This window comes from Bos grunniens, chromosome 19 (assembly GCF_055505025.1).
Source record: "Bos grunniens cultivar Pamir isolate PY7600 chromosome 19, Bosgru_T2T1.0, whole genome shotgun sequence".
Classification (NCBI taxonomy): domain Eukaryota; kingdom Metazoa; phylum Chordata; class Mammalia; order Artiodactyla; family Bovidae; genus Bos; species Bos grunniens.
Window position 1 is genome coordinate 23,999,834 of NC_141183.1, and position 21,397 is coordinate 24,021,230.

Here is a 21,397-nt window from a genome sequence, read left to right on the forward strand (position 1 = left end):
AATGGCACCTCTCAGTTGTATCACAGCCTAATGAAACCATTTCCAGCTCTTTAGCCCTTGCCCTCAACGCCCGTGCGTTCTCTGGGGCCATTTAATCATTTCTGAATCTCTAGTGTCCATCTAAGTCCCTGGCACATAGTGTTCAGAAGAGGGGTCCGATCAATTAAACCAATGTTTCTGTGTCCCAAACAACTACTCCCAAGCTCCTATTGAAAGTACTCTGGGGTATCATTCATTCCGCAGCCTTCAACCCCCAACACCGCTCACTTTGTATCGCGAGCTCTAGGTGACGTCCCGCATTTATTACGTAATAAGACAGCGCCCTGGGGAAAGAGGCGGATTGAGCAAACTCCGGGTCACGTGCCAAGATTGGGCGGGGCGTCGGAGTTCATATCCCAGTGTCCTTTGTATCTACTTCCTTTTTGTCCCTTTCCGGCCTTCAAGATGTCGAAGCGAGGTGAGCTTTTGACTTTGGAAGATCCTTCGCCATCTGTTGCGCTGTGGCAGCTGGCCTTGCCGGCAGCGGCGGCCGTGGGCAGCTGGGGCGATTTGCTATGCGCGAGGCCCGAGAGGGCTTGGAGGGTTCATCGGGAGAGCACCGGGAGAGCCCCTGAAAGTGACGGGGGCCGGCTGGAGGGTTGAGTTGGCAGGATCCAGTCGTGACTCTAGGTCGAACTCTGCGGGTTCACTCCGCGTCACCGCTGCAGTAACGGGATTGGAGTTGGACTGACTTAAGCCCCAGTGTGGGCGCCTTGTGCAGTCTCCCACCCTGCAGGAAGAATTGAGTGGTGCAAAAGTTGGATCGAGAATTGAGTCTTCCGGGCCAGTTAATCTCAGTCTAATGTCGTCGTAGTGAGGACTTGGCTATTGGCCTTGAGAACTGTGTGGCACATGGGGCAGGGAGTGTGTGGATTCCTAAAGAGAACGAATCTACAGTGTGCCGTTTCCCAAAGCATACGCGAGTGAACTTCTACTTTAAGCATGTGAAAGGGACTTCGAACCGTGACTGGGCAGTGACCTCCTGTTTCCCTTCCTACTTACAGGACGTGGTGGGTCCTCTGGTGCGAAATTCCGGATTTCCTTGGGTCTTCCGGTTGGAGCCGTGATTAACTGTGCTGACAACACAGGTGAGACCTTCGGCTGCCCCCTGCCATACTCACCCTTTTAAAAGCACTCAGTGGGCCTTTTGCTGATGACCCGCTGAGCCGTCAAGAAAGGGCAGAGTGAAAACACCGCTTTTGGGTGAAGCGGCAGCTTGTTGTGTTGTTTTGCTTCAATCGGTGGTGTGACAAGGTGTTCCACCTAGTGGGGACTATCTGCTCGGGAGTGTAAGTGGAGGAGGTGGTGTTGGAAAATAGCAGCACTGCCTGATTGGCCTTCAAAAGTAGTCTCCATGTTTGTTTACATTCTTTTATAGGAGCCAAAAATCTATATATCATCTCTGTGAAGGGGATCAAGGGACGATTGAATAGACTTCCTGCTGCTGGTGTGGGTGACATGGTGATGGCCACAGTCAAGAAAGGCAAACCAGAGCTCAGAAAGAAGGGTGAGTAGAGAGATGGAATTCTCCTTTTGGTCTATGGACAGTTGAAAGATTTCTCTCATTATTGGAAAAATGGAACAGTAATTTTGCCATTCTCAGGGCCTCTTAAAGCTTGATCTAGTTAACAGTAGTTAACAGACTTGTCTCACATACCTACACCAAAGAGCCATGTCCTACTGGGATTTACAGTCCATCCACACATGATTCCTTCCCAAGCTGTCTCCTTTTAGTTCTTGTTTTTTTGTTTCAACTTACATTCCTTCCTTTGTGCCTCCGATTCTTGCTGTGTCCCCTATCTGGAATATTCTAATTCTAGTCGTCTTCTGCTCATTTCCTTCTTGACACCTCTCCTTACCCCATTCTCTCCCCTTTCCCAAATAACCTTGAATCCAGGTGGTAATTTTTGTATGTGACATTTAGGGTTGTCTCTTCTGTGAGAGCAGATAATTGTCTTTAGTTAGTTGCTGATTCCTTGGCTACAGACTAGGTGGTACCAGATGAGAGTTAAGCCTTAAGACCTGAATCACCCCAGGCAAGTTTCTTTTCAGGAACTAATTTGAAAGGGAGTGATGATACATATGGCAAAGGAAATGGCAGCCCACTCCAGTATTCTTGCCTGGAAAATTCTGTGGACGGTGGAGCCTTGTAGGCTGCTGTCCATGGGGTCGCAAAGAGTTGGACACGACTGAGCAACTTAACTTTTCACTTTCTAATGATACATAGATGAGATTAACTCAGGGTTGCGACTGAACAAAAAGTTCAGTATGGTTACTTCTAAATCTCTTCTGATAGAAACTGAAACCTGAGGCTGCTCATTGCCTAATTGTGGACCACCCCAAAAAGTTTTCCCACTACATGTATGGATTAGGGGTTGGGGCTGAGACAGTGCTGAATTGTCTGCCTTTACAGCTTCTGATATTCAATGCACTGACTTTCTAGCTCTGTTGACCTTCAGTATGCACTTGGGGACTTGATAGGCAAGGAATAACCATTGCAGTTAAGCACTGATAAAGCAGTGTGTTGATCAGGGTTAGCATGCAACTGGACAGGCTGTCCTCCTAGAACACGTGCTGGGTCTGGTCTGTGGCCTGGGAACCTGTCAGGGAAGGGCAGAGCAGTTGTCCATCACTGTGGGTGAGATGGCAGCAGGGCATGCTGTCTGTCTCAATCAGTTGTGGGACAGACCAGAACACTTCTTGTTTTAAAGCTAGGTCTGACTTTCCAACTCTATTACTTTATTCTTCGGGCCTTGTTTCTTCTAAATGATACTGTTAGCCCTTGAACAGCATGGGTTTGAACTGCACGGGTGCACTTAAACACAGATTTTTTTCCCACTAAATATATATTACTGTCACACAACCTGAGGTTGAATCAGCAGATACAGAGGGTCAACTAAAAGTTACAGATGGGTTTTAGACTACACATTATAACACGCAGAAATGTGGGAAAGGACAGGACTGGAAATCCAGAATCCTGAATTCATATGACCTTATTTATTAGATTCATTTGTGAGAATTGCTAAATACATAAGCGTCCAATGGAGAGTCTCAGTCAGCATTACCTGTCACTCAGTGTGTATCCCATTGTTAAAAACTCAAAAGACTGTCTGAACATAGTACTTGCTTCAAGGATAGCCTAAAAAATCCCCTATTTCCAGTCTCATCTTAAAATATGGGGCTTCCCTGGTAGCTCAGTCGGTAAAGAATCTGCCTGCAGGGCAGGACACCCCGGTTTGATCCCTGGGTCAGGAAGATTCCCTGGTGAAGGAAATGGCAACCCACGCCAGTATTCTTGCCTGGAAAGTCCTATGGACAGAGGAATCTGTTCGGCTACAGTCAGGGTCGCACAAGTAGGACACAACTTAGCGACTAAACCACCACATCTTAAATATAGAAATTTTAACTATTATCCCTAGTTTGCAAGAGGAAAGCTTAAATATCATAAGATTGCATGACCTGTTCAAGGTCTCCAAACTACTGTCAGTCAAGATTTGAATTCAGGTCTGTCTGACTCTAGTAAGTGCAGTCAATGCTTTAAATATCTGGGAAATATTCACTTTAGAGCAGGTAGGTTTTAAAAAGTTACTTATGACCCTGGAAAGCAGTTTCTCAAAAAGTTAAACCTAGAGTTAATTAAATAAGAAATACAAGTTGAATTTCTGTTAAGCAACTCTTAGGCCTCCAAGAGATGATCATTTTTTTGTATTTTGTTGTATGTTCTATCTTCCATTGTAAGTAAGACCATTTCCTTCCCATAACTCATTCTTGCTTCACAGATGATTGTCTTGGATATAAAAAATTATAGAAATGTATAATCATTTAAAGTGATTGTGTTCTGTGCATGTGCCCTGAGATATTTAGGTTAATTCCAAGGTTGCCTATTAAAACATGTACCTTGCAGTTAAAATGGCATAAAGTGCTAATTTTATATCAAAGTTTGTACTTGGAGGTCCTGATAGAAATGAGGATGGAATATTGTGTAATGAGTTACTAGCTTGGCCTCTCTAGTATGAGGAAGGTCCGTTTCTCAATACTATGACATTGGGATCTTAACAGTACCTACCTCTTGGGTGAAGTAGGGAAATGTATAGAATGTGCTTAACAAGTTTCCTGTTGGTATGTTGCTGATCTGTACTCCCAGAGTACAGATTCATGCTTGTAAGGAAATGCTTATAGTTTGAACTTAGAAGTAAGGTCTTTCCTTAAGGGGTGATGGATATTTATTCTCTTTTGCACTTGATTTTAGGAAATGAAAAAGCTAATGAGGACGCATTCTGTCCAAATGGGGAATGTTGGGAAGCTAGACAAGGTGTAAACCGCTTTTCTCATGGTGACATTGGTCCTTGACAGGTTTAATGACAACTGTTTTTTTTTCCCCTCTCAGTACATCCAGCGGTGGTAATTCGACAACGAAAGTCATACCGGAGAAAAGATGGTGTGTTTCTTTACTTTGAAGATAATGCAGGGGTCATAGTAAACAATAAAGGCGAGATGAAAGGTAAGAAAGAATCCATGTCTTTGTTCAGCTTTTGAGATTTGATGATTCAACTCAAGAAGTGTGCAAGGAAAGGACCCTTTGAGCTTATGTGTCGCTTCATTCTTTTATGCAGGTTCCGCCATCACAGGACCAGTTGCAAAGGAATGTGCAGACTTGTGGCCCAGGATTGCATCCAACGCTGGCAGCATTGCATGATTCTTTGGTGTATTTGTAAAAAAAATAAAAATTATTTGCTCCCAATGCTTGCCCTCCTGTTTGTTTCTACATGTTACTCTTGATACCACCTAATCCTTACCTGAATTTTTTAGTTCTTAAATTATAGATGATATATACTGTTTGTTAGCCCAGGTAACTGCCCTGCAATTAGAAAGCTATTTGAGATAAGGTAGAATGTATGGTCAGATCCTGGACACTCATGGACTTCAAGGAATGATGTGAATAGGGACACCCTTTGGGGTACACACGTATATAATGTGCACTTTGCAGTTACAGGTTTTCTTTGGGTAAATTGGTACATGAATGCATTTATATTTATAAAACCTAACACGTGGTAATTGTTCTCATGAAAGATGACTAAGTTGTTAATATCTACAAGTCTTTTTTTTTTTTTGCTATCAAAACTATTTCGACAGCATACATCTTCCAAACCCTAGCTTGAGAATAAAAGATGATAGAATGTTAACACAGCAGGCTAATACCCTTTTTCCTCCCCCAAGCCATGAGAGTTGATTTAGGTAACATTCATGGAGAAGGCAGTGGTAACCCACTCCAGTACTCTTGCCTGGAAAATCCCATGGACGGAGGACCTTGGTAGGCTGCAGTCCATGAGGTTACGAAGAGTCAGACATGGCTGAGAGACTTCACCTTCATGCATTGGAGAAGGAAATGGCAACCCACTGCAGTGTTCTTGCCTGGAGAATCCCAGGGACGGGGGAGCCTGGTGGGCTGCTGTCTATGGGGTCACACAGAGTCGGACACGACTGAAGCAACTTAGCAGCAGCAGCAGGGCTTGAGAAATGAGCACTCGGCTGGTTTGGATCAGTAGTCTGGCCTAAAGATGTTGGAAGAGGATTTTTACACTAGTTTGTGTTCATGTATCTAGCAGAGTTTGTACAGTAGATCTGTCTCCCCTACCCCATCCTCCAGACTGGTGAATTTCAAGTGTTTAATGTGACATGAAGCCCCCAGGTACTCCCAAGAAACTGCCTGCCAATACAGGAGATCAGGGTGGGGAAGATTCCCTTGGAGGAGGAAATGGCAACCCACTCCAATATTGTTTGGAAAATTCCATGGACACAGGAGCCTGACGGGCCACAGTCCATGGGGTTGCAGAGAGCCAAGACATGACAGTGTCAAAAGCTATAGACTTCTATGATTTCACATTTGACTTAATGTAAGACTTGCCTATCCTAGTATAAAAAGATTAAACATGCTAAGTTGATACATCAGGACCATTGATTATGTACAAGTATGTGGTGGTTTAGTTGGGAAGTGATGTCCGAATCTTAGGACCCCATGGACTGTATCCTGCCAGGCTCTGTCCATGGGATTCTCCAGGCAAGAATACTGGAGCTGGTTGCCATTTCCTTCTCCAAGGGATCTTCCTGACCCAGGGATCGAATCCTGGTTCCCTTCACTGCAGGCTGATTCTTTACCAACTCAGCTAAACAGGTATAATGCAAACTTTTTCTAATTAATACATGTGCTTTTGTACAATAAACAGGCTTCCCTTGTAGCTCACTGGGTAAAAATCTGCCTGCAATGCAGGAGACCCAGATTCTACCCTGGGTTGGGAAGATCTCCTGGAGAAAGAAATGGCAACCCACTCCAGTATTCTTGCCTGGAGAATCCCATGGACAGAGGAGCTTGGCAAGATACAGTCCGCGGGGGTTACAGCAGTCAGACCTGACTTAGCAATGAAACAATCACCACAATAAACTGGTAACATAAAAGAATTCCTGAATTTGTTGCCTCATTTGTGAATAGCACCTCAGTTCATAGGAGCAGAGGAATTTCTAAAGGCCCTTTGTAAAGCATCTATATAAAGGGAAATTGGGGAAGTAAACTAGAAAGAAAAATCACTTTAACAATAATTGGAGAAAATGATTGTTCATGTTTTGCTATATCCTATTATATACACAAAATTAACCAGAGGGGAAAAGTATGGTAATATGTGTCAACTTACTGTTTTGATGGGTTTTTTAATTTATCAGGAGGAGATATATTAGCTGATGAATTGGGTAGGGAGGGGAGAAGTGATTTAAGTGGATATACTGGAAGTCAGGAGGTAAGTTCTGGTTCTGGATCTGCCACTAAATGAATTAGGAAATATCCCAACATTGCCGAACTTCAACTTCAGTTCAGTTGCTCAGTCATGTCTGACTCTGTGACCCCATGAGTCACAGCATGCCAGGCCTCCCTGTCCATCACCAACTCCCAGAGTTTACCCAAACTCATGTCCATCGATGATCCAGCCATCTCATCCTCTGTCATCCCCTTCTCCTCCCGCCCCCAATCCCTCCCAGCATCAGGGTCTTTTCCAATGAGTCAACTCTTCCCATGAGGTGGCCAAAGTATTGGAGTTTCAGCTTCAACATCAGTCCTTCCAATGAACACCCAGGACTGATCTCCTTTAGGATGGACTGGTTGGATCTCCTTGCAGTCCAAGGGACTCTCAAGAGTCTTCTCCAACACCACAGTTCAAAAGCATCAATTCTTTGGCGCTCAGCTTTCTTTATAGTCTGACTCTCACATCCATACATGACCACTGGAAAAACCATAGCCTTGACTAGACAGACCTTTGTTGGCAAAGTAATGTCTCTGCTTTTGAATATGCTATCTAGGTTGGTCATAACTTTCCTTCCAAGGAGTAAGCGTCTTTTAATTTCATGGTTGCAGTCACCATCTGCAGTGATTTTGGAGCCCAGAAAAATAAAGTCTGACACTGTTTCCACTGTTTCCCCATCTATTTGCCATGAAGTGATGGGACCGGATGCCATGATCTTCGTTTTCTGAATGTTGAGCTTTAAGCCAACTTTTTCACTCTCCTCTTTCACTTTCATCAAGAGGCTTTTTAGTTCCTCTTTACTTTCTACCATAAGGGTGGTGTCAACCTACTGTTCTGTAAAATTCGAGTTGGAAGTAGATGCTGTCTGAACTGATCCATTCAGGGTTCAGGCTTTTCAAAGGAACTGGGTTTGGTAAATGTATATAACAACGTGGGAGCAGAGAACCTGGCTCTTAAAAGGAGCACGGGGAGTTGGGACCGACTGCGCTCACAGCCACATTCAGTCATCCCCCTTCTCTTCAATCTCTGAATCCTCTTGCATAGTTCCCTCCTAGACATCCCTCACCTCGGGACCATGCAAGCAACTACCCCCACATCCCTGTGAGGCTAACCCGTAGGATGGGGACAATCGGGTTTGTGTCCCCTACTGTGACGCCTACGTGATGTTTAATTCCACGTCACAATGCGCCGGGGAGCCTCCACCTAGGACACTCCGCTTCTGCCAGAAAAGCCCTCGGAGGCTGCGTTGGTCTGAATGGCGCACCTTTGCGCGTGTCCTCTGCGGCGGGAGAAGGGGTTCATTCTGGATGGGGTGGCGGTGAGCACCATGGCCCGCTCCTACGAGCACCTGAGGCCCAAGCTCTGGTCGGCGATTCCGCCCTACAACGCGCAGCAGGACTGCCACTCCCGCCGGTACTTCCGGAGCCGCGTGGTTCCGCCCATCCTGCGGAAGACTGATCAGGTACCCGAGCCCGGCGTAGGACCCGGCTATCTGCGTCCGCAGAGCTTGGCCCAGGTGGCGGGCTGACTTCCCAGATCCGGGCGTCTCATGCCAGCGCCCTCACCACCACGGAGGCTGCCGGATTTGCACCCTCTCAGCTTTCTGGATGAAACTCCAGAATTGCTGGAGGCAGGAGACAGGTGTTGAGCACGAACTTACTGAGCTCACCTTCCATGCCTGAATTTGAGAATGATCTCATTTCAGATCTCTGCGAGCCTCTGCCAAAGAAATCGGGTTCGTTGTCCTTTTTGGCGTCACGGATTCACCCTTTGGGGTGATCTCACGCCGCAGATTCTCAAAGCCCGACCCCCCGAGGCCCACTAGGCGAGGTGCCCTCGGTCCGGTGACGTAATGCGACCTTCTTTGAACAGACTGAAAGGAAACCTCCCAACTTACCCAGCCCTCGCTTCTACTCAGTTGCACATCCCCCTTACAGGGATCAAAGATTCTGAGGCTATTACAGGCTGACGGCTCCAATTTTTTTCAACCCTTTTGCTTCCAGTATTTGTGACTATTAATACATATCAGTGATACGGGGAGAGGAGGACTGAATGCGGGTTATTCTGTGAACACGTCTTGGAGTTTCAGTGGTCCCGGGTGGTTGTGTGCTCATGTGCGTTCGTTCGGTACAGGCACACGGACTCACATCGGTGTGTTCCATATTTGGGTGTGTTCGCTGGCTACTCATGTAATATTTATAACACAAGGAAACAGAAAATGGGGGAAAACTCCAGAACTTAAAAGTTGAAAAATAATATGATGTACACACTTTTGAAACTTTCTATGTTCCATTTTGTAAGTTTTCTTTAGTCGTCACAACCACCGTTTGTGGTAGGTGGTATTTTCATTTAAATGAAGATCGTGTTTACTGAAATTTGCCAGACCCTTTATTTGAGATCAGTTTATGTCTCACTTCAACCTCAAAGTACTGTTGAGGAAACTGAGCTCCAAAAAAGCTGTGTCTTTGACCTAAGGTCTTGTTAGGGGCAGAACTGGAATTAGAACCAGTTTTCCCTGATGTTTCAGACAGTAAAGAATCTGCCTGTGATGTGGGAGACCTGGGTTCAATCCCTGGGTTGGGAAGACCCCTGGAGAAGGGAATGGCTACCCACCTCCAGTACTCTTGCCTGGAGAATTTCATGGATAGAGGAGTCTGGCAGCCTACAGGCTGCTGCCGCTGCCTGCATCACTTCAGTCGTGTCTGACTCTGTGTGACCCCATAGACGGCAGCCTACCAGGCTCCCCCGTCCCTGGGATTCTCCAGGCAATAACACTGGAGTGGGTTGCCATTTCCTTCTCCAATGCATGAAAGTGAAAAGTGAAAGGGAAGTCTCTCAGTTGTGTCCAACTCTTCGCAACTCCATGGACTGCAGCCTACCAGGCTCCTCCGTCCATGGGATTTTCCAGGCAAGAGTACTGGAGTGGGTTGCCATTTCCTTCTCCAGGCTACAGGCTATGGGTTCCCAAAGAGTTGGATAGGACTGAGCGACTAACACTTTCACTTTCTCTGGCACTGAGCCTATAACTACCAAACTACAACGCATCTCACTGAAAGGCAATAGGTCACTAAGTATATTTAATCTGTCTGGCCCTTTTACCCCTGGGCTGTGACCTCTCCCTCCCCCAACAAGACAGGAGGCAGGGGTTGGACTGTGCTTTTATCGGCATCATGGCTGACAGTCTTCTGCATTTTCTCTCTCACTCTCAGGATCATGGCGGTACAGGAAGGGATGGTTGGATAGTGGATTATTTCCACATCTTCGGGCAAGGACAGAGATACCTCAACAGGAGAAACTGGGCAGGGGCAGGCAAGTGCCACCTCCCTTTCGAATCTCATCATGATCTCACCTGGGAAGAGTGGTGTGCCTTCCACAGTGAGAGAAACTGGGTCCTAAAGAGACCTGGAAGGGAAAGAGACCCAGCGACTGACTGCATCCTCCAGTTTTCTTCTCATGCATGAGCAGATTGTGTTACAGTGCTCCCTGATAGTTAGTTATTGAGCACCCACTGTATATCAGGTGTTTTTTATCCTCAGAATATCCTCAAGTTACAGCCAGGGAAATTGAGTTTTAGAGAATTAAAATGATTTGTTAAGAAAGGTTGGAGTTCCATGGTGGCTCAGTGGTAAAGAATCTGCCTGCCGATACAGGAGACATGGGTTCAATCCCTGCTTTGGGAAGATCCCCTGGAGGAGGAAATGGCAAACCACTCCAGTATTTTCGCCTGGGAAATCCCATGGACAGAGGAGCCTGGCAGGCTATAGTCTATGGGGTCGCAAGAGTCAGACATGACTTAGCAATTACACCACCACCAACACCAAGAAGGGCTGAGCTGAGATTCAAATTACACTATTTCCAAGGGAAGCCTGTGTTCTCATTGCTCCCAGAGCAGACTGTGTCCTCCTCACTCTCCAGGCCCAATTTAGCAGCAGTAGGAAAAGTGAGCGTTGAGAGCTGTTTTTCTGGCAGGGTAAGCCCTCCTCCTACCCCACCTAGTCACATGATCCCTCGCACCATTGGCCAAATTGAGCTCATCTGTTTTCTACAGATGGGTCAGATACAAGGGTGAAATCTTCTCAGTTCTCCAGGGTGCAAGGCAAGTTCAGCCGAGCCCAGAAGCTTCTGGCCCTTCTTCTCCCAGCACATATCATCCATGCTCCCTCTGCATGCTATCCCTAGTATGAGGATTGGTTTCCAGGATTCCATCTGTCTCTTCCACCTCATCCACCCTTGGCTCTTTAGGACTCAGGGTTCAGCAGGGACGTGGGAGCACAGTGACTATAACTGAGTGAGCCTCCTATGCCAGCCCAATGGGAGTAGGGAAAACAAGAAAGGGCTGAATATAGGCTCAGGCCTCTCTCTCTGTCCCCCAAGGGCATTCTCTCCAGCAAGTGACCGGGCATGACCACTATAATACCAATCTGAAAGCAATCCAGGGGTTCAATGGTCGGTTTGGCTATCGCCGGAACACTCCAGCCCTTCGCCACTGCCCATCTGTCTTTGGAGAGATCACCAGGTTCCCTCTCTTTTAACAGCAGCTCTTCTCTTCATGCTCCTCCACCTGAATTTCTAAAACAGATGTGTATATGAACTCTCAGTGTTATTTTATAATAAAACTTTTGTGTAAGTGCCTCAGTGTGCTGTTTCATCCCTGAGACTGGGGGAGGGGGAAAGCTAGTTTCTCCACCCTCAGCTTCTCTACCCTGTGGAGGAGGTGGGAGGGGAAAGTGCCCTTAAACTCTGTGTAAATAGATTGCCAGACTTGAGAGGAGAAGCCTCTGGCCTCCCCTATGTAAGGAGGAAGCACACTACTTAAGCCCTCAGAAACCCTTTCCCAGGCATCAGGAGGGCCCAGGTCAGAAGCTACCTACTGTATCCATCAAGAACAGAGCAGGCAACGTGGCCACAGGGATTGTTGGTTGTCCTGAGGAGTTTCTGATTTTTCTGGATCATCCCATCCAAAAGAACTGATGTTTTCCTCCTCCTTCCCACCCTCAACTCCTCACGAGGCAGGGGATGAACAGGGTGATATCTGGAGCTGAGGATCATGACACAGTAATATGGTGTTTGTGGAAGCTTTCTCTACCAATGCTATATCACTTTCCTTTTCAGCTAGTTTCCAGCGTGTCAGTTTTCAAGTGCTCCCACCCCTTTTATTGGTGGCCAAGAAAAAAGCCAAACCAGATTACAGATACAAAGGGAGTGGAGCTTTGGAATACAAAGCTTGCAGGAATTCTACAGTGGGTGGAAACTGTTTGTATTGAGTCACCATAAGTAGACAAGGAAGACACTTCCCATAGGCTCTGGGGGTATAGCTCAGGGGTAGAGCATTTGACTGCAGATCAAGAGGTCCCCGGTTCAAATCCGGGTGCCCCCTTCCTGCTTTACCATTTTACTTCCATTAAATACTTCACTCCCAGCCCCAGGATGACTAGACGAGGAAGATAAGAACTCCCAAGGGATTCTTGTCCAGATGAACTAGTTACTCTCATATTCCAAACAATGAGGATAAATCCCTGGAGGATTCCACAGGTCTTCAATTAAGACAAAGCCCCTGAGGAAATTCTTAGATCTGAGAGCTGTGATTACAATTTATCGATATGATGTGTGACAGAATAAAGATAAAGATGTTGGTATAACATATATAGTTGAGGGCTTACTACACACCAGTCTGCGGTGAATTAAAGGATGAAAGAGGGCAGCTGTCCTCAGGGAACTTTGGTAACAGGACCTTTGTAACAACTTTTACAAACAACTTTCCTGAACTTTTCTAACAGGAAGAAGGACACAACTTTTGAGAGAATGACATAGCCTACGGACACAACATAAACTGATTAGAATCAAATGGGACCAAGATGGCAGACAAGTCTAGTCCTTGATCCTCGATCAGAAGTGAAATGACACACCCAGAGGTGCCATGACAGTTCCAAGACACTGTTAGAAGACCAAGGAATGGGCAGTGGCCCAAATCCTGGAACCTTCCCCAAAATAGTTGGAATAATCCTCCCACTCATTAGCATACAAAATTACCCAGCCTATAAAAACCAACTACACCACATATCATGGCCACACCTGCCTTCTGCGATGGCCCTCCCTCTGTCTGTGGAGTGTGTTTCTCTCTGAATCTGAATAAATCCATTTCTTACCTATCACTTTGTCTCTCATCAAATTCTTTCTGTGATGAGACATCAAGAACCTGAGCTTTATTAGGCCCTGAAACGAGATACCATAATCTTGTCTGGGTTCAAGTCCCAAGCAGGGTTTTGACTGGGTTCGAGTCCCAATCTATGGTAAAGGGTTTCACTTTCAATCTAATGGAAGTTCACACATTTGCACCTAGCCATTTAGAGCAAGAGCATTTTATTGCTGAAGAAAGAGATAGCTTTTAAAAAGACCCACCACATAGGGAACTTATTCAGTTCTCTGTAATAATACTCTGTAATAATCTATATGGGAAAAGAATGTATAACTGATTCACTTTGCTGCACAGCAGAAATTAACACAACATTGTAAATCAACTATACTCCAATAAAATAAAAAATAAAAAGACCTACCCACTTTTTCTAGATACAATTTAGAAATCCAGCTCAGTCCTATACCTAGAAGTGTCTGCTGCTGGTACCACCAACCCTAGACATTCGTCACTGTGCTGTGGATATTGTTCCAGCTGCACCGACATCTCCACAACAGTTTCTCAAGTTTGACAATGCCAAGTGGAAGCATTTGATTGGCTGAGCCCTGGTCTGACACGTTTGTCGTTTTCCTCCATGAATGGGAGAAGTGTGTGTTAATTGCTCAGCCATGTCCAACTCCTTGCAACCCCATGGACTGTAGCCCACCAGGCTCCTCTGTCCATGGGATTCTACAGGAAAGAACACTGGAGTGGGTTGCCATTTCCTTTTTCAATGAAGGGGAGATGATGGTCTTATCTCACTAAGTCTGACAACATGAGGTATTACCCCAGAATTGGAGGGGTGTTTGGGTATAAAAGCGAATGTATCATGACCGTACTTTTTTTTTCCTCTATGAAGAAACCACTGTAAGAAGAGAGCATCAGATCAGATCAGTCGCTCAGTCGTGTCTCACTCTTTGCGACCCCGTGAATCGCAGCACGCCAGACCTCCCTGTCCATCACCAACTCCCGAAGTTCACTGAGACTCATGTCCATCGAGTCAGTGATGCCATCCAGCCATCTCATCCTCTGTCGTCCCCTTCTCCTCTTGCCCCCAATCCCTCCCAGCATCAGAGTCTTTTCCAATGAGCCAACTCTTCGCATGAGGTGACCAAAGTACTGGAGTTTCAGCTTCAGCATCATTCCCTCCAAAGAAATCCCTGGGCTGATCTCGTTCAGAATGGACTGGTTGGATCTCCTTGCAGTCCAAGGGACTCTCAAAAGTCTTCTCCAACACCACAGTTCAAAAGCATCAATTCTTCAGTGCTCAGCCTTCTTCACAGTCCAACTCTCACATCCATACATGACCACAGGAAAAACCATAGCCTTGACTAGACGGACCTTTGTTGGCAAAGTAATGTCTCTGCTTTTCAATATGCTATCTAGGTTGGTCATAACTTTGCTTCCAAGGAGTAAGTGTCTTTTCATTTCATGGCTGCAGTCACCATCTGCAGTGATTTTGGAGCCCAGAAAAATAAAGTCTGACACTGTTTCCCCATCTATTTGCCATGAAGTGATGGGACCGGATGCCATGATCTTCCTTTTCTGAATGTTGAGCTTTAAGCCAACTTTTTCACTCTCCACTTTCACCTTCATCAAGAGGCTTTTTAGTTCCTCTTCACTTTCTGCCATAAGGGTGGTGTCATCTGCATATCTGAGGTTATTGATATTTCTCCTGGCAATCTTGATTCCAGCTTGTGTTTCTTCCAGTCCAGCGTTTCTCATGATGTACTCTGCATATAAGTTAAATAAACAGGGTGACAATATACAGCCTTGATGAACTCCTTTTCCTATTTGGAACCAGTCTGTTGTTCCATGTCCAGTTCTAACTGTTGCTTCCTGACCTGCACACAAATTTCTCAAGAGGCAGACCAGGTGGTCTGGTATTCCCATCTCTTTCAGAATTTTCCACAGCTTATTGTGATCCACACAGTCAAAGGCTTTGGCATAGTCAATAAAGCAGAAATAGATGTGTTTCTGGAACTCTCTTGCTTTTTCCATGATCCAGCGGATGTTGGCAATTTGATCTCTGGTTCCTCTGCCTTTTCTAAAATCAGCTTGAACATCAGGAAGTTCACAGTTCACATATTGCTGAAGCCTGGCTTGGAGAATTTTGAGCATTACTTTACTAACGTGTGAGATGAATGCAATTGTGCGGTAGTTTGAGCATTCTTTGGCATTGCCTTTCTTTGGGATTGGAATGAAAACTGACCTTTTCCAGTCCTGTGGCCACTGCTGAGTTTTCCAAATTTGCTGGCATATTGAGTGCAGCACTTTCACAGCCTTTCAGGATTTGGAATAGCTCATCTGGAATTCCATCACCTCCACTAGCTTTGTTCATAGTGATGCTTTCTAAGGCGCACTTGACTTCACATTCCAGGATGTCTGGCTCTAGGTGAGTGATCACACCATCGTGATTATCTGGGTCGTGAAGATCTTTTTTGTACAGTTCTTCTGTATATTCTTGCTATCTCTTCTTAATATCTTCTGCTTCTGTTAGGTCCATACCATTTCTGTCCTTTATTGAGCCCATCTTTGCATGAAATGTTCCTTTGGTATCTCTGATTTTCTTGAAGAGATCCCTAGTCTTTCCCATTCTGTTGTTTTCCTCTATTTCTTTGCATTGATCGCTGAGGAAGGCTTTCTTATCTCTTCTTGCTATTCTTTGCAACTCTGCATTCAGATGTTTATATCTTTCCTTTTCTCCTTTGCTTTTCACTTGTCTTCTTTTCACAGCTATTTGTAAGGCCTCCCCAGACAGCTATTCTGCTTTTTTGCATTTATTTTCCATGGGGATGGTCTTGATCCCTGTCTCCTATACAATGTCATGAACCTCATTCCATAGTTCATCAGGCACTCTATCAGATCTAGGCCCTTAAATCTATTTCTCACTTCCACTGTATAATCATAAGGGATTTGATTTAGGTCATACCTGAATGGTCTAGTGGATTTCCCTACTTTCTTCAATTTAAGTCTGAATTTGGCAATAAGGAGTTCATGGTCTGAGCCACAGTCAGCTCCTGGTCTTGTTTTTGCTGACTGTATGGAGCTTCTCCATCTTTGGCTGCAAAGAATATAATCAATCTGATTTCGGTGTTGACCATCTGGTGATGTCCATGTATAGAGTCTTCTCTCGTGTTGTTGGAAGAGGGTGTTTGTTATGACCAGTGCATTTTCTTGGCAAAACTCTATCAGTCTTTGCCCTGCTTCATTCCGTATTCCAAGGCCAAATTTGCCTGTTACTCCAGGTGTTTCTTGACTTCCTACTTTTGCATTCCAATCCCCTATAATGAAAAGGACATCTATTTTTGGGTGTTAGTTCTAAAAGGTCTTGTAGGTCTTCATAGAACCGTTCAACTTCAGCTTCTTCAGCATTACTGGTTGGGGCATAGACTTGGATTACTGTGATATTGAATGGTTTGCCTTGGAAATGAACAGAGATCATTCTGTCGTTTTTGAGATTGCATCCAAGTACTGCATTTTGGACTCTTTTGTTGACCATGATGGCCACTCCATGATAAGTTATAAATTTCAGTCCTGGCAGCTAAGGGTTTGCTTTCTGATACCCCTTTATTTCCTATTTGTTAAAATTAGTTAAAAATTTTGTATTAAATCGTGTTCACATTTTATCATGATCATGTAAATACTATTGACTCTTTGTCAGTTATATATACTGTGATAGCATTTTCTTTCTTGAAAACTTTTCTGAAGAAAATTACCTCATTATCTCACTTGTGTATTTTTCTTCGTGCCTGTTGAACAATTTGAACTTCAACAGTCTCAGGGTGCAATTACACGCTTGGCCAAACCTACCAAATTAATTTTTCAAGGAAGTTCTGACAGCCTGTATCCTTCTGTTTCAGGCTGTTTAGACCTGCCATCCAGCTTGGGGTGCCTTGCAAATTCCTAATCCTTCTCCTCTAGGCTGGATTCTTTGTCTCCTGGGTACTGTTTTCCTTTTCTTAGTTTCCTTCTTTGTATGGTCAAAAATAACCCCCAGGAGCTTCCTAAGAAAGAATATATGGGAGGCAAAAAGTCCTGGTGTGTTTGAAAATATATTTATTTTACCTAAACACTTGAGAGATAGTTTGAGAATAAAATTATTATTGAGAATTTTTTTTTCAGAAGTTTGCAAATAACTGTCTTCTAGCATCTCTTGGTAGATTTGATGGTGTTCTTATTTCTACATGTGAATGCTTTCTGTCTATAAAAATCTTAGAATCTTTGTTCCTGATGTTCTGAAGTTTTTCAATGATGTACTTGGTGATTCCTTTCAATCTAGAGACTTAATATTAAATGTTATTATTATTTTAAAATTTTTTGTTTTTTAATATTTCTTTTTATTTGTTTATTTATTTGGCTGTGCCAGGTCTGATCTTCAATCTTCATTGCAGGATACGGTAGTTGCATCATGTGGAATCCAGTTCCATGACCTGGGCCTCCTGCATTGTGAGCCTGGAGTCTTAACAGCTGGACCACCAGGGAAGTACCAAATTTTATTATTTCTTTGATACTTTGTTCTCTTTCATTTGCTCACTGGGGAAATTATCTTTTCTCTCTTACTGTTCCTTTGTCTCACCACCCCCTGCCCTGCCCCCCGCCCGACTCATTTGTCTTTTTGTCATACTTTCTAGGAGATTTACTCATATTATCTGACAATGTTAGCTTTTTGATTTTAGTTTTCTCATGGTTCCAATTGGTCCTTTGTTATTACATCCTGTTCTAGTTTTATGGATACTGGTTAGTGTCTTGTTTCTTTAAAATCAAGGGTATGCCTCTTACACTGTTGGTGGGAATGCAAACTAGTACAGCCACTATGGAGAACAGTGTGGAGATTCCTTAAAAAACTGGAAATAGAACTGCCTTATGACCCAGCAATTCCACTGCTGGGCATACACACTGAGGAAACCAGAATTGAAAGAGACACGTGTACCCCAGTGTTCATCGCAGCACTGCTTATAATAGCCAGGACATGGAAGCAACCTAGATGTCCATCAGCAGATGAATGGATAAGAAAGCTGTGGTACATATACACAATGGAATATTACCCAGCCATTAAAAAGAATACATTTGAATCAGTTCTAATGAGGTGGATGAAACTGGAGCCTATTATACAGAGTGAAGTAAGCCAGAAAGAAAAACACCAATACAGTATACTAACACATATATATGGAATTTAGAAAGATGGTAACAATAACCCTGTATACGAGACAGCAAAAGAGACACTGATGTATAGAACAGTCTTTTGGACTCTGTGGGAGAGGGAGAGGGTGGGATGATTTGGGAGAATGGCATTGAAACATGTATAATATCATATATGAAACAAGTCGCCAGTCCAGGTTCGATGCATGATACTGGATGCTTGGAGCTGGTGCACTGGGATGACCCAGAGGGATGGTATGGGGAGGGAGGAGGGAGGAGGGTTCAGGATGGGGAACACGTGTATACCTGTGACAGATTCATGTTGATATATGGCAAAACCAATACAATATTGTAAAGTTAAAAATAAAATAAAATAAAAGAAGTATACAGATAAGCAGAAAAAATAAAAAATAAAATAAAATCAAGGCTATGGTTTTTCCAGGGGTCATGTATGGATGTGAGAGGTGGACTGTAAAGAAGGCTGAGCACCGAAGAATTGATGCTTTTGAACTGTGGTGTTGGAGAAGACTCTTGAGAGTCCTTTAGACTGCAAGGAGATCCAACCAGTCCATCCTAAAGGAGATCAGTCCTGGGTGTTCATTGGAAGGAATGATATTGAAGCTGAAACTCCAATACTTTGGCCACCTCATGTGAAGAGCTGACTCATTTGAAAAGACCCTGATGCTGGGAGGGATTGGGGGCGGGAGGAGAAGGGGACGACAGAGGATGAGATGGCTGGATGGCATCACCGACTCGATGGACATGGGTTTGGGTAGACTCTGGGAGTTGGTGATGGACAGGGAGGCCTCGCGTGCTGCGGTTCATGGGTTCGCAAAGAGTCGGACATGACTGAGCGACCGAATTGAACTGAACTGAGGTATTCTTCTTCTCCAGGAAGTGTTTATTTTTCCCTTAAAGTCCTTTCTTCTGCTGTTTCTTTTGGTTTGGGATTCTTGTGTTGAGAGCATTCACCAATTAACTCCATAGGATAAAGGCTACTGGAAACTCTGTGTTCTTGGGTAGGGCTTGCTGACTGGTGAACTTCCTTGTGAGAAACCCAATGCTGAGCAGTTTTTTCATTTGGGAACTTCCAAATGTCTGTATCTGTGGATCACTATCCCCTACATTCCTCAGTTCATTTAGTTTCTCCATAGAAAAATTCTGAGATCTCCGGCCTAGAATAAACACACTAATGCTATCATTTTGGGACTAGGACAGGGAGGAGGAAGGGAATTAGTGATCCTGTTTTTTAATAAGCAGACGTTCAATTAATCCCCACCGCAGATTCTGAAAGCCCTTGGCAATCCAACTGGAAGTAGAGGAGTCTCTCAGGTTCAGTCTCTTCAACAAATCTTTCACCTGTGGGACTGGAAATTCAGAGATTAAAAATCTCAACTGCTCCTTATACAGACTTTCACCAAAATTCCCTATTTGCAGCCCACCTGGTGGTGCCGAGTTCCTAGTTTTCCCAGGGTTCCTCAACTATCAGTTCTCTTCTCGATTCCTCTCCAGCTCTCCCTCTTGGAACCCGCGTTTCACTTTCTGTATGTATGGATTTGACTACTCTAGTGCCTCATACAAGTGGAATCAAACAGTATTTGTCTTTTGTGTCTGACTTATTTCACTTAGCATAAAGTGAAGATTCAAGATTCCTCCACGTTGTAGCAGGTGTCATAATGTTAGGAGAAACACGGACTGAAACCATCTACCCTGGCCAGGCACCGTAGTAACCATTTGCATGATTTATTCTACAACAGGAGATTTTGGAAGGAACATGAAATTAACAAGCCACCACCAACTGAAAAAATTTGGGAAAGGTCAACAGGAGATGTGCGGGGAGCGAGCTCCGCCCCTGGCAAAGGTCATGAGGAAGGAGGCTTGGCATACGCAAGGCGGGATCAAGCCTCAGGAGTCTCCCTGGAAATTCTCGAGCATCTACCCCCAAAACCAGAGTCTGCCTACTTTCTGCTTTGTGCTTTCACCTACACCTCTGACTTTACGGGGGGCTGTCCCCCACTACCTCTCTCTGAAAAAAGAGTTAGCTTACAGCTCCAGTTAATAATTCCTGGGTGTGACAGTGTTTCAACCTACAAACTCCCTTGGAAGTCCTCTAGCCTGCCTGAATAGGTTTTTTCCGGCAACATGTGATTGTTCAGAGCTCCCAACTGTGAGAGACAGGAGATGTTCTAAACTGTCTAAACACAGATTCCTTTGAGTAGTTAAAAGATTGATTAGAAATTGTATTGGTGAAGGGTTTTTCACTTGTTGGGCCAATGTTTGCTGCTAAGTCTCCATATCCCTTACCTGCTGTGTCCCTGGCAGTGTATTGATTAATATAATTGGTGTAAATAGTAGCTTTAATGTTTGTAACCTGGGACCCTTGAGTTAATTCTTTTTCTTGTTATAGCCCACCACACCTTTGCTCTGTAGGAATGCAACTTTATCTAATGCTTTTTGGAGGCTGGCGCCTGACTTTAGAATAATCACCTTTAGAGAAAAATAAGTTTCTTAAAATGTTAACAGGCCTCCGGGCCAGAAGATGATGCAAATCACCTAAACTTTTGCATATGATAAGTTTGCAGGAAGAAAGCCTGGCTTACTGCAAGACTCTACCCCTTCCCCCATTATCCTCTATGCATAACTTATGGTATAAAAACTACTTTGGAAAATAAAGTGCGGGCCTTGTTCACCGAAACTTGGTCTCACCATGTTGTTCTTTCTCTTACCTTCTGGCTGAATTATTCAACCTCTTTTTTCCACTGAATTTCCTCACTGAGCTATCCTTATTTCAGCCTCTTTTCTCCACTGAATTTCCTCACTGAGCTATCCTTATTCTATTACTCTTTATATCCTTAATTAAAGTTTAATTAAGCAGTTGTTTCCTGATCCTCGCTGATGCCGTCCCCGCTTCGAATTCCCTGGATCCACCAGGGCTGGACCCCGGCAGAGATGCCACATTGTCCTACCATCCTCCCAGAATCCTCCTGGTTGGAATCTGTCTTGGCTGACCAATGTGTGTGCCACCAGGATGGAAGGACCCTGAGTCAGAATGATTGGCCAGAGACAACCTGGAAGCTTATCCCCTTGCCATAAACCTGAGACAGAGAGCCACACGGCAGAGCAATCTTCCTGGGTTCCCTTACCCTCCTGCTCTCTGCCTGGGCATCCCATCCCAGTAAAGTCTCTTGCTTTGTCAGCAAGTGTGCCTCTGTGGACAGTTCATTTGAGACTAGAAGGGGTCCTCCTTCCTGCAACA

At 44.5% G+C, this 21,397-nt stretch overlaps 2 protein-coding genes and 2 non-coding genes across 5 annotated transcripts; all 4 read left to right on the forward strand.

The window, feature by feature from the left end:
* The first annotated feature begins 417 nt into the window (after positions 1-417).
* On the forward strand, positions 418-4,780 carry RPL23 (ribosomal protein L23). Its single transcript, XM_086357942.1, has 5 exons — positions 418-457; positions 1,044-1,127; positions 1,418-1,546; positions 4,427-4,540; positions 4,653-4,780. Exons 1-5 carry the CDS (start codon positions 445-447, stop codon positions 4,733-4,735), a joined length of 423 nt encoding a protein of 140 aa, XP_086214068.1. The 5' UTR covers positions 418-444; the 3' UTR covers positions 4,736-4,780.
* LOC147351743 (small nucleolar RNA SNORA21) lies at positions 1,159-1,294 on the forward strand. Its single transcript, XR_015148489.1, has one exon. It is a non-coding gene; the product is annotated as a small nucleolar RNA SNORA21 (small nucleolar RNA).
* A 3,257-nt stretch (positions 4,781-8,037) lies between the features above and the next one.
* SPMAP1 (sperm microtubule associated protein 1) lies at positions 8,038-11,458 on the forward strand. 2 transcript variants are annotated; one of them, XR_015147653.1, is made up of 2 exons: positions 8,038-8,562; positions 10,037-10,426. XR_015147653.1 is itself a non-coding variant. In XM_086357943.1 (2 exons), exons 1-2 carry the CDS (start codon positions 8,083-8,085, stop codon positions 10,286-10,288), a joined length of 459 nt encoding a protein of 152 aa, XP_086214069.1. In that variant the 5' UTR covers positions 8,038-8,082; the 3' UTR covers positions 10,289-11,458. The 2 variants fall into 2 exon arrangements, 1 of the variants encoding a protein (XP_086214069.1); XM_086357943.1 differs by having other exon boundaries at positions 8,038-8,289; positions 10,037-11,458.
* A 674-nt stretch (positions 11,459-12,132) lies between these two features.
* Positions 12,133-12,204, forward strand: TRNAC-GCA (transfer RNA cysteine (anticodon GCA)). The gene has a single exon. It is a non-coding gene; the product is annotated as a tRNA-Cys (tRNA).
* Positions 12,205-21,397: the final 9,193 nt, after the last annotated feature.

What these genes read in the sequence shown, in the direction of transcription:
- SPMAP1 (XM_086357943.1), top strand. Translation starts at nt 8,083, where the DNA reads ATGGCGCACCTTTGCGCGTGTCCTCTGCGGCGGGAGAAGGGGTTCATT. An exon ending in TCCTGCGGAAGACTGATCAG is followed by an intron (nt 8,290 to 10,036) that starts GTACCCGAGCCC and finishes TCTCACTCTCAG; the next exon opens with GATCATGGCGGTACAGGAAG.
- RPL23 (XM_086357942.1), top strand. An exon ending in TAACTGTGCTGACAACACAG is followed by an intron (nt 1,128 to 1,417) that starts GTGAGACCTTCG and finishes ATTCTTTTATAG; the next exon opens with GAGCCAAAAATCTATATATC. An exon ending in CAATAAAGGCGAGATGAAAG is followed by an intron (nt 4,541 to 4,652) that starts GTAAGAAAGAAT and finishes TCTTTTATGCAG; the next exon opens with GTTCCGCCATCACAGGACCA.